General features: G+C 37.9%; 2 protein-coding genes across 2 annotated transcripts; both read left to right on the top strand.

The window, feature by feature from the left end:
• Positions 1-1,416: 1,416 nt before the first annotated feature.
• Positions 1,417-8,548, top strand: GCK72_011371 (uncharacterized protein; the record flags this gene model as incomplete). Its single annotated transcript, XM_053728406.1, has 10 exons — positions 1,417-1,450; positions 1,508-1,555; positions 1,631-1,732; positions 1,787-1,883; positions 1,960-2,036; positions 2,146-2,260; positions 3,266-3,515; positions 4,905-5,540; positions 6,669-6,841; positions 7,648-8,548. The coding sequence occupies 10 exons, from the start codon at positions 1,417-1,419 to the stop codon at positions 8,546-8,548; spliced, it is 2,433 nt and encodes an 810-aa protein (XP_053587983.1).
• A 1,230-nt stretch (positions 8,549-9,778) lies between these two features.
• GCK72_011370 (uncharacterized protein) lies at positions 9,779-15,251 on the top strand (the record flags this gene model as incomplete). Its single annotated transcript, XM_053728405.1, has 7 exons — positions 9,779-10,054; positions 10,562-10,945; positions 10,999-11,103; positions 11,150-11,299; positions 11,356-12,114; positions 14,000-14,206; positions 15,027-15,251. 7 exons carry the CDS (start codon positions 9,779-9,781, stop codon positions 15,249-15,251), a joined length of 2,106 nt encoding a protein of 701 aa, XP_053587982.1.
• Between the last annotated feature and the right edge of the window lie 435 nt (positions 15,252-15,686).

The raw sequence follows: 15,686 nt of genomic DNA, 5'->3' as shown, positions 1-15,686 counted from the left end.
AATTGTGAGCCATTTTTCACCGATTTCCGTGATTTTTTGCTGAAAAATAAGTAAAATTACGGTTTTTGGGGGAAATAACCCCGAAGCACTAAATTTTCAGTTCAGATATCAAAATTCATAACAAATTATGGTGAAAATGAGCCTGGACACCGAAAATTTGGCTAAAATCTACTCGGAACGATGAAAAACACATATTTTGTCGAAAAAATGACAAATTTCAGTGCGGAAGTTGAGTAAACAAGGCGAAAATCGATACCACTATCTTATCATGAGCGAATTTGATAGCGATAGGGAGAATGGTGTGAATTCTCTCGGAAAACATAAAAATCGGGGTTTTCTAATGGGATTTTTGGCGAAAAAAAGCTGAAAATCACTGAAAACTGGTTAAAATCATGGGAAATTGAGGAAAAATGTCGAAAAATGACAAAAATTAAGGAAAAAGTGCCGAAAAATGAACAGAAAATGATGAAAAATATGCCGAAACGCCGGAAAATCGTGAAGTTGCAGAAAAAATCAGCTGAAAAAGGCGAAAATCACCTCACGGAAATTTCTAGAATTCCCCAATTTCTCTTCAAAAAATCTGGATTTCCTCTGAAAATTCCTTTAACTTAACTATTCCTCTCTATAAATCAATGTTTTCTCTACATTTTGAGGGCAAAATCGCCTCAAAAAGCCTAAAAAATCACCAGAAATTTTTCAAAATTAGAAAAAAATTAGTTGTCCTCACTAAACCGTGATTTTCTCCATTTCTCCTCAAAAAACCTACATTTCTCCCCAAAATCGATAAAAACCGGGACAGGCGGTGTGTATTCACCCGAAAAACGGCGAAAAATGACGAGAAACGAGCCGAGAATCACTATGGAAACGTGTGGAAAACCACGAAACGACACGTATTTTTATGTCGTCGGGTGCGGCGCGGTCGCGTCGCGGTCGCGTGGAAGAGAACGCGTTCGTGCGATAAGAGGTGCCTTCAGAAGGTGTCGAAAGAGGGGATATCGATAACGGAGAGTTCGAAAAAACGCATGTTTAATGGAGAATTTTAAGTTTTTAACTATTTTAAGCTATTTTAAACTAGAAAATCCCCATTTTACACTTTTTTTGTGGAAAATTAATTTATCAAGTTTTCTTTTTTTTTTATAATAGCTAAGTTTACCCGATTTTCTATCAATTTTTTGAGTAAAACAAGCATTTTACACTGATTTTAAGCATTTTTTGTCCAAAAAACACTTTGAAAATTCAAATTCCACCCCGTGGCCTAGAATCCGACGGACTTCGGCCACCGCCAAAAATTTTGTTTTCGAATTTTTTTGCACCCGTCACATGGCTTTCTGCGTCGATTTTCGTCGTTTTTCCTCATTTTTTTGTTAAAAATAACTGAAATTTATAAAAAAAATTACATTTCAGCACCGAATACCAATGCCGCCGGGCTCTATGGAGTTCACAAAGTTCGGTAAGAGGAATTTGCCGAGAATCGCCTCTAACGCCCTCAGTTTCACACTAGTTTCAGGTCCGCCGACACTTCGGAGCTCTGGATCGCAACGGAGACAGACGAGAAGTAGGAATTTCGTAGAAAAAACGAAAAAAATGCGAAATTTTTGCAAAAAAAAGAAAAAAAAATTGTCTTTTCCAGGTTCCTACGCTCAATTACCGTCAACCAGCCCGAAAAAGACGATGAAAGAGTTGAAAACGACACCGAAACGTCGGAAATCTGATATTCCCGCTGCTCGGACAAGTAATTTTTTGATTTTTGCAAAAAAAAAATGGTTTTCAAAAAAAAACAATTCAGAAAAATCTTCGGAAATGATGGAAATAGAGCGGGAAACCGATGACGAGGAAGACGAAGAAGATCAAATGGAGATTCAGGATTCTCCAGATTTGCCAGGGTTTGTTGGAAAATTGAAAAAAAAAATCCAAAAATTTTTTTTTTCGAATTTTTTTTTTGAAAAATTTGATTTTCAGACCTTCAACGCCCGCTACCACAACCGTTCCGGCGAGTAAAGTGTCGAAAAAGAATAAAAAGAAGAAAACAGAGCTCCGTAAGCGAAAAAAACTCAATTTTTCAACCCAAAACTTGAAAAAAATCGGATTTTTTCCGTATTTCTCCCAAAAATCACAATTTTTTTCCTCAAAATTCAAATTTTTCAGTCGCCGAGGTGTATACACATCGTCATTATCGTCTAGTGCTCTCCGGATACGATCAAGACGCAGATAGTGATACAGAGCTAGCAGATGCCTCCCAGGGGGCGGTTATTACCGATAAGTAAGGAAAAAATGAGGATTTTCAATCGAAAATCGTGAAAATTCAGAATTTTTTGCCGATTTTTTGCATTTTTTGACCAAAATTACTGTTAAAATGTCGATTTTCAGCTGAAAATCGTGAAAATTCTAGTTTCGCCCAGTTTTTTGTTATTTTTAGGCATTTTCAGCAAATTTCAGACGATTTTTCACGGTTTTTTGACCAAAATTCCTGTTAAAAATAACGATTTTCATTTAAAAATCGACATTTTTAGCTGATTTCAGCCGATTTTTTGATTTTTTTTAACCAAATTTTCAGCTAATGTATCGTTTTCAGCAAATTCAAAAAATTTCAGTAATTTCAAAGCATTTTTAGCCGATTCTTTGCGTTTTCCGACTGAAATCCCAGTTAAAATAGTGATTTTCAGCTAAAAATCGGCATTTTTAAGCATTTTTAGCAGATTTTTGTCAGTTTTATGAGATTTTTGGCCAAAATTCTATGAGAAAAGCTTATTTTCCGCTGAAAATCGTGAAATTTTTTTTCCGTTTTCTGTAAAAATGTCGATTTTAAGCTGAAAATGGTGAAAATTCTAGTTTCGCCCAGTTTTTTGTTATTTTTAGGCATTTTCAGCAAATTTCAGCCGATTTTTCACGTTTTTTGACCAAAAATTCTGCTAAAATAGCGATTTTCAGACCGTATTCAGGTTGTTCAGCTGAAAATCACGAAAATTTGTTTATTTCCCGTTTTCTGTGATTTTCAGACATTTTTAGCAGATTTTACCCTTTTTTTCGCGTTTCCGACCAAAATTCTATGAAAAAAAGCCCATTTTCACTCTATTTTTGCAGCTGGCGTCTTGAAGAATACAGTTATGGAACACAAGAACACAAAATTACGATTTTCACTTAAAAATCGTGAAAATTTGACCTTTTTCTGTGGTTTTTTGTGATTTTTAGCAAATTTTGAGCGAAATTTTACGACTTTTGCAATTTTCAGCCAATTTTCACTCAATTTTTTCAATTTTTTTTTCAGTTGGCGCCCCGAATACAGTTACGGAACACAAGAGCTCGCCGATCCCGACAATATTCCCCGCATCGTTGTCGAAGATGAGGATTTCTTCCTAAAACCGAAAGAGGAATTCCAAATTCCTGAAAAAATGATCGCTTGCGATCGAAATGCCGAATATTTTGATCTACGCACTCATGAATTGGTGCCGACGCGAGATCCCCTTCATTATGAAGTCACCGCCCATGATATTGCGTGGTTGGAGATGCTTAATAAGGTGAAAATGCAGTTTTTGACTCGAAAAATCGATTTTTCCTCAATTTTTCACCCCAAAATCCCGTTTTCCCGACGAAAATCTGTTAATTTTCCTTTTTTACCGCGTTGCGCGTCAAATTCGGCGCATTTCGTCATGCGGTGTTTGCACACTCTAATGTTCACCGTGACGACATGTTGCGGACATTTGGCGGGAAATTTGAATTGGGAGGGGAATTTTTGGGGGGAAAATGAAGAAAATTGAGGAATTTCGAGAGAAAAAAGTGAAGAGAATTGAGGAAAGAAGAAAATCGAATGAGAAAATGGTGAAATTAATTATTTTTCACTGGAAAAACGAAAAAAAGTTAGATTTTTCAGCGCATAAATGGGATTTTCAAGGCAAACCAGCGATAAATTGAACGTTCCGAAGTGAAAAATTGTCAAAAAGTCGATTTTTATCATTAAAAAACTCAAATTTTGAACAAAAATCGGCAGAAAATTGAAATGTTCACTTAAAATTGAAAATGTTTCGGTTTTCCAAAGAAAAACTGAAATTTTCGCCCATTTCTATTCGGAAAAAGTGATTTTGACTCAGTTTTTCCTCCAAAAACACCAAATTTTCACTCAAAATTATGTAAAAATTGAGAAATTTCTAGTTTTTCGAGTTTCAAGTGAAAATTCGCCAATTTTATTCGAAAAAAGCGATTTTTACTCAATTTTTCCTTAAAAACCGTTCGAAATTGGTCAGTTTTCTCCTGCAAATCTTGAGTCTGGCGTGCCTTTGACGCGCTTTTGATAGAATTAAAATCTGCTGTCTGGCGTACCTTCAGCGCTTTTAATTTACAAATTTCGCTGAGAATTCGTGATAACTGGCGTTCCTTCGACGCGTTTTTGACCGATTTTTGTTCAAAAACTCTCAAATATGTTCTCTCTGGCGCGCCTTTGCCGCGTTTTCATTCAATTTCAAAAATTGCAATTTTGGTTAATTTTTTTCGAAAAAACTGGAAAATTCTGGAAATTTGCCCTAAAATTGCAAATTTGGGCCATTTTTATACCAAAAAATCGAAAATGTTGTCAATTTTCCCCAAAAACCCCTTCAAAACTCACTTTTTCATTCAAAACACTTGTCAGAACTTGCGTGCCTTTGACGCGTTTCGTTTCGAAATTTTTTAATTTTACCGAAAAAATCAAATCCTATCAAACTGGTGCGCATTTGACGCGTTTTCATTCAATTTTTCTCTAAAAACGCTCAAATTTGTTCTTTCTGGCGTGCCTCTGGCGCATTTTCACTCAATTTTTCTTCAAAAACGCTCAAATTTTCACCTCAAACGTGAAAAAACCTGAATTTTCGCTTACTTTCATTAGAAAAAATCTCAATTTTCCCGAAAAAAACCCGTTCAAAAATCACTTTCAGAAGCGAAAACTGCTCGACGGCGCGGTGTATCTCTCCCTTCCCGATTTCATCCGAATCATTCAATCACTCGAGAGGGACACATTCGTCGGAATGCACAATAAACTATTGGATTGTCTTCACGTCGTCTACACTCGTCCTCCAGAAGACGTCAGTGGTCCACAAGCAGAAGACGATACAGAATGCGACGTTTGTCGAATATCTGAATGTGACGTCAACGATGAAATGGTGTTCTGTGATATGTGTAACACTTGTGTCCATATGCTATGCGCTGGGATTCAACAGCTCCCGGAAGACGGAATTCCGTGGAAATGCGCGAAATGCGAGTACACGAACACACCGGCTCCGCCGTGTCAACTGTGTCCGGCTCTCGGCGGATCGATGACTTATAACGAGACGAAAACCGAGTGGGCTCACCATTCATGTGCTCTTTTTATACCTGAAATCATGTTTGATAGTGAAGACTGTCGGGCGCCAATGTATGGGTTTGAGAATGTGCCCGAGGAGCGATTCAATCAGATTTGTTGTGTTTGTGATACACGGCAAGGAGCGTGTGTGACGTGTAGTGATCCGGATTGTGAGGAGACGTTCCATGTGTGTTGTGCACTTCGAGCCGGGTGTACCATTAAGATACAAGAGGTTTGTGACTGAAAATCCGAGAAAACTGAAAATCCACTGAAAATCCGGATATTTTTGACCTAAAAATTTATGGAATCCGCAAAAATCCACTATAGGAGCTCTGTAAATCGATTGGGAATAGAGAAAAATGACTAAAAATCCACAAAAAATTTGAAAATTCCGCATTTTTTTGCAAAAAAATGGAGGAAATCCGCCCGTGGAGGTCCGTAAATCTACCCCAAGGCCTCGTAAATCAACACCTGAGCTTCGTAAATTGACCCAAGACCTCTGTAAATCGACTCTAGTTTCCCCGTAAATCAACAATTCGATCCCTGTAAATCGACACTAACTGTCCGGTACTCAGAGCCGGGCGGGTGCACGATTAAGATACAAGAGGTTTGTGACTGAAAATCCATATGAAATTAGAAAAAAATGAGTTTTTCTTTTAAAAATTGATGAAAACCGCGAAAATCCAACCCCAGAGCTCTGTAAATAGGCGCTTAATATCCCGTAAATCTACCCCAATTCTTTGTCAGAGCTTCGTAAATCGACACTAACTTTCCCGTAAATTGACAAAAACTTCGCGTAAATCTACCCGGGAGTTCCGTATATCGATACTTAAGACCCCTGTTGATATACCCCGGAGCTCAGTAATTCCACATAAAATTCACGTCAATCGACACTAACTTTCCCGTAAATCGACACTAGTGCTCCGTAAATCTACCCCAAGGCCTTCTGAGCTTCGTAAATTGACCTTAAGACACCCGTAAATCCACCCCGGAGTTTCGTAATTTTTCCCAAGGCATCAGTAAATTGACACTAGATTCCCCGTAAATCGACACTAGAAGTCCCGTAAATCCATCCCGGAGTTCTGTAAATCGACCCAAGAGCTCCGTAAATCCACCCCGGAGTTCTGTAAATCGACACTTGGTTCCCCGTAAATCCACCCCGGAGTTCTGTAAATCGACACTTGGTTCCCCGTAAATCGACCTAATAGTTCTGTAAATCGACACTAGGTTCCCCGTAAATCCACCTTGGAGTTCTGTAAATCGACACTTGAAGTCCCGTAATTCTACCCAAGATATCTGTAAATCGACCCAAGAGCTTCGTAAATCCACACACTCCCCTAATCTCGTCATTCGATTCCAGGTCCCAAACGATCCACAACAAAACGTGACACGTGTCACTCTCTGCCATCGTCACTCCGCCCCCCGAGCCGATCTTAACATTGCCGAAGAATTCTTCAAAGAGCGAAAGCCGTGGCTCGCCAAATGGGAGTCCATTTTCTATTTGATGACAAATTACGAGAAAACTGCTGAAAGGTTGGTTTCTGGACGTCTGGCGTGCCCAGGACGCGCTTTTTCCACTCCAAATTGGTCAGTTTTCACCCGGGAAATGTTGAAGTCTGGCGTGCCTTTTGACGCGTTTTTGATTGAATTACGATCTGGCGTACCTTTAACGCGTTTACTGTTAGAATTTTTTTACTTCTTTCTGGCGTGCCTTTAGCGCGTTTTCGGTCGTTTTTTTTTTATCGAAAATCACGAATTTTGAGTATAATTAGGCTAACGTTACGCCAAAATACACGAGTTTTAACATTTCTGGCGTGTCTGACGCGTTTTGTTTAAAAAACTAAATTTTTTAAAGTTAAAGTTTAAACCTCGGTTTCGATCTCCAAAAATCTCTAATTTCTTCTTCCTGGCGTGTCTTTGACGCGTTTTTAGCCATTTTCACATCAAAATCGTCCAGATTTTCACCAAAAAGTAGAAAAAAATCGTATCTGGCGTGCCTTTAGCGCGTTTTCTGTCGATTTTTCTCCCAAAATCCACAAATTTGTCAAGACTGGCGTGCGTCTGACGCGTTTTCGACCGATTTTTCTTCAAAAAGTCCAAATTTCTTATATCTGGCGTGCCTTTGACGCGTTTTTAGTCGTTTTCAAATCGAAATTCACCAAAAAAGCGGAAAATAGATATCTGGCATGCCTTTGACGTGTTTCCAATTGATATATATTCCTCCAAAATCCACACTCTGGCGTACCTTTGACGCGTTTTCGATAGATTTTTTTCTAAAAATCCTCAAATTTTCCACATTTTCAGCTAGAATATCTTAAAATTCTCTCCAAATTTTTCAGTGTGAACATGGACGAAATCATCGTATCGGACGTGTACGAATACTGGAAACAGAAGCGACTCGACGCCGGTGGTCCCCTGATTCCGCACCTTCACGATCAAATTCGAATCGAGCCGAAAATCGATCGAGTGGCGAAAAAAGCGGAAGAAAATTTGCAATTCTTGCTGAATAAAGCTGGAATCTCGTCGGGACGGAGTCCATCGTCAGACGAGACGCAGTTTTTTCGGCCGGCGGCCCTAATGGTCACTGAATCCCGCCAAATTCACCTGAAGAGGGCCGCCGATTGTATTGAAAGAGATTTGGTCATGTTGAGATTAGTTGAGAATCGAGAAGTCGTCAAGAATAATTTGATTTTGACGGAATTGGAGCAATTTCGATTGGCTCGAAGAATTCTGGACGAAAAGAGGGATTCAGAAGACGTTGGGGAGATTCTGAAGGCGACGTTGGGGATTCAGAATCCTAAGAATCCGAAAAATCAGAATCGTAAAGAGTTGAAAAGGGGGCTCAAAGAATTTTTGAAAAAAATCAAAAATTCTGAAAAATCAACGACGACGGATTCCGATTCAGATGACGTCGTGGAGCCTCCGACGAAGAAGAATCTCAGAATTCAGAATCCCACTGTACTCCAGAAGGCGCTTCAGAAGACGTCGCCCCAGCAGAATCCAGTTCATCAGAATCCCCGAATTCTGAAGTCCCTCCCACACCACGTCGATCGACAGCTCAACGTCGTCACCAGAATCCAGGCTCCGCCCCCTTCACAATTCTCACCAGGGAATCAGAATCAGAATCCTCCACCGCCGCCCCAGAATCCGCCGCCTCTTCACCACCACTCTCATCAAAAACAACACCCCCGCCGGAATCCGTTGAGGGGTTGGACGACGACGACGACGACGACGTCGTAGGATTCTGGAGCACAAAATTTTTTACCAAATTTTTTTTTCGATTTTCTTTTGATACTTGTTTCAAAACGACGTATATTTTGAATCCGGTGATTTCCAGAATCCCAAAATCCGGGATTCAGAATCCCTAGGATTCAGAAGGCGTCGGAATTTTTTTCCGATTTTTTTTTGTTTTTCGGATGGGAAAAGGCTGGAAATGACTCAATGAGTTGAGTTAGTTAGATGACACCTTTTTGAAGAAGTTGGAGATTCAGAATCCAGGATTCAGAAGGCGTCAAAATTTAAAGTTAAAAATTTTTTCGAAATTTTCTGGAAATTTTTTTGTTGTAATTTTTTTTAATCGTTTTACTCAAATTATTGTACGACGTCTTCTGAGTCCCTTCAGAATCTCCAGAATCTGACAAATTTTGAACTTTATTTTTAAAAATTCAAAACAGTTTAATTTTTCCCAGATTTTCACCTCAAAGTAAATAGATGAAAATCATCATTTTCATTAAAATTCCTATTTTTAGTGCTATTTCTCTCAAAAATCATAGATTTAAAAAAATTTTTTCAAAAATGGCGAAAAACTGGAATTCTAGCAGACATTCAGAGTTTTTTTTCCAATTCTCTCAAAATACTAAAAAAAAATGAATGAAAATCATCATTTTCAGCATGGAAATTCCTATTTTCTGTCATTTTTAACTCAAAAAGAGAGACAAATTCAGTTTCCAGTCTTTTCCAGCCAAAAAACCCTTGAAAATGAGTTTTCAGTCAATCTTTTCCCTTTTTCTCTATTTTTTTACCTTTTTTTTTCACTGAAATTTCAAATTTTCAGTCAATTCTCCCACCCAAATCATATATTTTTAAATATACATTTATCGCATTATTTCCTCCAAAAATTACGAAAAAATCCCTCAGCAATTTTACAAAAAAAGCTCTCCCTTTAAGATTCTCATTACCTGTATTAAGCTCTGCCCCTTTTTCTCTGAAATTAAAAAAAAACCAAAATTCTCGTGTTTTAATAACCGTAAAACTTGTCTTTTTTCTGTTCCTGGCCATTTCTAATAATTTTCAGATTTTTTAAGCCCTTTTTTTGTTGTAAATACCAACTCTTTCCTTTTTTCGTTAATAAATTTCAGAGAATACACTTGGTATCGATTTGTTTTCACTTTTACGCGGTCTTATTCACCGACTATTTACTTTTTTTGCATTAAAAAAAAATTAGTTGCTAATTACTTTTTTCAGAAACAGATGTCAGATGAACTTGCTGGAAATTCAGAAGGTTGCAGTACAAGTCACAAATTAGAAAATGAAGAAGAAGAAGAATCCAGGGAAAGTTCAAATCAACAAGATGAAACAGATGGTTCAATGGATGACGGAGAAGAATTTCAGAAACGAGCTGAAATACTTTTAGCAAGTTTTTTGAAAGAAGCTGGGCTGGATGATAGTGTCTTGGAAATGGCCAGCTTCCAGGCATGGGTTCATCACTTGAATCCAGCAGTCAGGTTACCGAAACCATCAGCAAAGGTGATTACATTAGAATTGATGGATTTTTTTCCAGTTTTGATGTCCTTTGAAAACTCAAACGTCCCTTAAAACATTTAGACGTCCCAAAAAACATTTAAACGTTCCAAAAAATGTTTAGACGTCCCTTGAACACTGAAATGACCAAAAGCTTGTTCTGGAAGTAGTGATTACCTATAAACAAAGATACCTTATAGCTTGCTCTGACATTGTCCTCAGACTCAACACCCTGGAAGTGGCGGATTCCTAAAACAGAGACACAAACTTTAAGCAAGCTCTTGGATGTCTCTGTTTTAGGAATCCGCCACTTCCAGGGTGCTGAGCCTGAAATGACAAGCTTTAAGGTAACTTTGTTTTTTGGAAATCTCTACTTTCAGCTGTCAAAGCAAGCTTTCGGTTTTTTTTAGTGTTCAAGAGAGTCTAAACATTTTTTGGGACATTTGAGTGTTTTAAAGGACATTTAAACTGGAAAAGTTCGAAAATAGTCTCAACTTTGAAAAAAATGTTCAGAAGCCAAAACTCGATGTTACAAATACCGAAAAAGTGTCTGAAGAACAGCCGAATTCAGTTTCGCCAGGTGCACATAATGAAATTATAATGGAAGATATAGATAATGAGGCGAAAACTGACGACTCCACGGATGAAATAGTGCCGGACGAATCGGAAAAAGTGATTGATAGAACCATCCAGAAAGAACCACCAGCTCCTGGTCTTACACCATGCATCATTTGTGGCAACAACGTTACCACTCATCAAAGTGTTAATATGACTGCTAACGAAGCAATTAAAGCGCTGATGGCTGCAGTCCACTGTGAAAAGATCAAACTAGAAGCTGCGGAAGAAGCTGTTCGCACGACTCGCCTCAAAATGTGCACTACTCATCACGATCATCTGGTAAGTTTGAATATTTAGAATTTTCCAGGTTTGTCAATTTCTAATTTTTTCAGTACAAATGGATGTGCGAAGCTATTGGTGTCAAAACAGTAAACGATGTCGATTCAATACCTGGGCAGGATTTGGCTGGGGTACTTTCAGTGTACAGACGATTAAAGGTATCTAAAATTATCAACAAAAAAAAATCAAGATTTGAATTTTTAGGGAATTCGAGATGCTTTTGAGAAAAGAATTCCGTCCAACACACCAGTTGGAGCTTTCAAAATGGCAATCAAATCATACTACCGTAACTATGTTCCACGCAAACAAGGCATTGTGAGATCAATCAAAGCGATTGAGCGAATTGTTAAAGAGGTGAGTGAAAATAATGGTGTTTCCTTTTAAATTGAAGTTAATGTGGTTATTTTTAGGATCCATTCAACCAGTCTTTCCGAAAAGATCTCCACAATAACAACGTACCAGAAGCGTCTACTTTCGCTTCAAATGACCCCGATTTTGAACAACAACAAGAACGTCGAACTTCAAGACGGGAAGACTGGGCTAACGACGAAATCATGCGACCAATGGCTGCTGTCTATAAAGAAGGAGATGCGAAAAGAAGAAAAAGAATTTTGCATCTTTGTCAGCAAATGAATCCCAATCTGTTCCCAGTGCGAGTTGTGCAGCCCCAACCAATACTACCACGTCCCGAATTGCCTCGTATTGCGAAAACTGTTCCAGTAGGATACGATCAACAAACGCCAATCCCTAATTATGTAAAAGTAGAAGGGAAAGTGTATAAGACAGTGATGGCAGTGAGACCGACACCACTACTCAAGCGATCATTTTCCAGTACTCAAAGTTTGCCGGCAACATCAAAATCTTGTGATGAGCAGAAACTAGCTTATCAAGAAATGGTGGAAAACGAGCCGGATTTTTATCCGCCTGGAGAATTTCCTTTCTCAACAGCTCCGATAAAAACTGAAGAACCAGAAGACAATGTGATAACGCCTAGTGTCAATTATGAAAATCGCGAAGTCAAGCAGGAAATTGAGGAAATAGAGGAACTACCGTCAAACTGTGTAAAGTCAGAGCTAGATTTGGAACCAATGAATGATGAATGTGTAGAGTTCAGACACGTGACAAAATATTTCACAAATTCCGGTGTCATATTTGACGAAAAAACGACAGTAGGCTCGATTCTCGGTGTTTAAAAGAGAAAATTATGTGAAACCTTATGACCAACAAAATAAGCTGGAAACAAGACATTCTTTAAATGTATGAACCCGAGTACCACTACAGTACTCCTCAAAAGTATATTAAGTTTCGCCGTTTTTCAGTTGTAAATTTTCAACTTTGAGAGTGTGTCATGGTAATACTTATTGTCCCATCAAGTAGATTTTTAATGGATCGTACAGATCAAAGGTAGAACTCCATTTTTGTAGTTGACAACTTTTTTGTAGTTGACAGACACTCCCTAGAGAGTTATGGTCATTTTAAGACAAATTATACTATTTTGCACTGAATTGGTCGATTTAAGGGAGAAATTACTGTAACTTGCTAGGGAAAAGTTACGTATCGACCAAGTAATTTCTCCTTCAAATCGACCGATTTCAGTGCAAAATAGTCTAATTTGTCTTAAAATGACCATAACTCTCTAGGGAATGTCCGTACAAAAAAGTTATCAATTACAAAAATGGAGCTCTACTTTTGATCTATACGATCCATTTAAAATCTATTTCATGGGACAATCAGTATTACCATGACACACTCTCAAAGTTTGGCGTTTTCAACTGAAAAAGGCAAAACTTCATATACTTTTAAGCGGTACTGTAACCCTTTGACCCACAATCATCCGCCTTTTTTTCAAATACTTTATTATGTTGTTTTATAAATTGTCTGATTTTGTTTTCTAGGATTTTTGACTTTCTACCTTTACAGTTTGTTGCCTTCGATGAAGTATTTGAATTAATTATCATTAATTAATTAATTATGCTAAACTTGATCCGAAATTGCTTTATAATGTATATTGCGGTTTGCTTCAATAAACTGTGTGCGAGAAAAAAAATTGAGTCTTTGTTTTCTTTTCAGAATTTCAAATAGGGATAGACGAGTGCTCAGATCTGACCGGGTTACGGTAGGTTTAGTAATTTCAGATTTTCGGAAATCTGTAAATTTCTTGATTTTTATCATAGAAAGCTGATTTTGGGCTTACAATAGCAGATTTTCATCTTAATAGGAGAAAATAGAATATAGAAAGAATTACGGTAGCTCCGCCCCTTTTTGAGATGATCGCAGAGAGAGAGGGACGCAGGCAGAGAGACCATGAGACTTCTAAGCGTTGTATCTCCAAATTGGGAGGACCTAGAAAAAAGTTGCCAACTACAAAAATGTAGTCCCTGAAATTTGGTACATTTTTGTAGTCGACAACTTTTTTGTAGCTCCGCCCACTTTTTGAGATACAAACCTTTGAAGTCTCTTACTATTAGAGAGATGAAGATAGTCAATGTCTCTCTTAAGTGTTGTATGTATCTCAAAAGTGGGCGGAGCTATAAAAAAGTGGTTAACTACAAAAAAGTAGCCCTTGAAATTTCCTACATTTTTGTAGCTGAGAACTTTTTGATAGCTCCGCCCCTTTTTGAGATATACAGCTTTGAAGTCTTAAAATTGGAAATAAAAGTGGTACCGTAACCCAAACTTTTCAAAATCCGCTTTCTCCTAACCTACACCATCCTTTCTAAATTAATTATATCCCCCCCCCCTTCCTCCTATTTACCCCCGGTCTCGTTAATCCGGGCCAGGTGGGGGATTTCATGAAAATAGAACGGGCGGTGTGGAGTCCTCTTATTTGTACTCCGTGCCACCATCTTAATTACCTTAATTACCAGTTACCTATATATAGAGGGATGCTCCAACACCAGGTGCTTCTTGGGATAAGCCCTCCTTCCGGCTGGGGGCGGAGCCTAAGGGTACACAGGTAAAAGGAGGGTAAACGATCGTTTCTTAGTCTCCTAAAGATTTTCCGAAATTTTTTGTTTCAATTTTTCAAAAAATCTGAAAATTTTAAATTTCCAGACCATGGGTTACAAATATCTGGAAATCGTTAAATCCACTATGCAAGGCTACCTTGAACAGTATTACATAGAAAAAAAGAATGTCGCCAACAAAGCTGCGAACACCGTTTGTGACTTTCAATATAGGGAGGACACCAGTGTCGCTTTGTTCGAATTTGATGGTCAGATGTGGCTCTCGCGAAAGTACAAGTTGCCGGTTATTCAGGGGGTAAGTATTTTTCTTTAAAAAATTGGAAAAATTTGGAACATTTTGAGCTAAAAACTAAAGAATTTGGACGGAATTGAAGAAAGTTGAAAATTTTCGAAAAATTTCGAAAATTCACAAGCACAGTAACTCTCCAATTTTTGTGACAGGACTCATAAAATCTAAATATTCGGAATCAGCTCATTCCCAGCTTTCAGAAAAGTATAATCATGTCTATATTCTGAAAAATGTTGAATTTCGGGGATTGGAGACACTCTGCGTCTCTGCTCTCTTCACAAAATCCACCGTAACTCAGTCAGAATTGTTCCAAACACCATAGTTTTGAGTTTTATAGAATCAGCAAGACAAGAGCTTTCAGAAAAGTATAATCATGCCAGCATTCTGAAAATTTTCGGATTACTGTAGTTTTCGTGGCGGGACCAAAAAATGATCGGAACCTAATGATGTTTATACTCATTCGAAGCGTCTTGGCGTCCTGAATCCGAAAATCTTTATTTCAGATAAACTGGAGCGAATTCCACGGAGTTATTGTAGTCTTAGTTACTGAGTCAGAGGGTTAAAGCGCAGAAATACGAGACACTTTGCGTCTCTGACCCCCAAATTCAAAATTTTCAGAATATAGGCATGATTATACTTTTCTCAAAGCTGGAAACGTGCTGATTTCGAATAAATAAGTTTTATAGGTCCTAATCTAGGGTTACGGTAGGTAGGAGTTTCGAAAAATTTCGAAATTCTGTAACTTCAAGCGGATTAAACCGTTTTTGATGGTTTTAGGCTCAAAAAACGCGCATTTTTTAGTGACTTCTTATCGATATATTTTCAGAAACTCTCCATCTACCCATACATCGGCAAACTCACGCCCAGACATTACGACGTCACAGGGACCATTATTGAGAGCAGAAGCGGCACGGAGCCAGTTGAGTCGGGAGAAAAGAATAAAAACGGCTGGGAATGGACGAAAACGTGGTTCGATTTCAAATTCGAAGAGGTCTTCCCAAAAAACAACGAGCCATATGCGAAAGTCGTTGAGATCGGTGATGATGAATAAATCAGTTATGAGCGTGTTTGTATTATCAATTTATCTTGTCTTGTCTTTTTCCTCTAAATTTGGTATATTTTCGCATAATAATTCATGTTTTATTGGAAAGAATAAAATAAATATTATCAAAGAAATTTGAAATCCAATCTACATTATTAGCTAAAAACATTGGATCAAGGTTAGATATTTTATTTTCAAAAAAATTGAAAATACGGTCATATCTCAGTCTGATAAGTTTCAATTATGTTTAAATGTGTATTTTCATAATCAGCTCGTTTTCAGCTTTCAGAAAAGTATAATCATGCCTATATTCTGAAAATATCGTTTTTGGGGGTTAGAGACGCAGAGTGTCCGGTGTCTCTGCGCTCTAACCTCCTGACTAAAACTACCGTAACCCTGTCAGTTTTGCACCGGTAAAATTACAATATTCAAGTTCAGGATAAA

Source organism: Caenorhabditis remanei, chromosome III, assembly GCF_010183535.1.
Source record: "Caenorhabditis remanei strain PX506 chromosome III, whole genome shotgun sequence".
NCBI lineage: Eukaryota > Metazoa > Nematoda > Chromadorea > Rhabditida > Rhabditidae > Caenorhabditis > Caenorhabditis remanei.
This window is presented reverse-complemented; position numbering and strand designations above follow the sequence as displayed.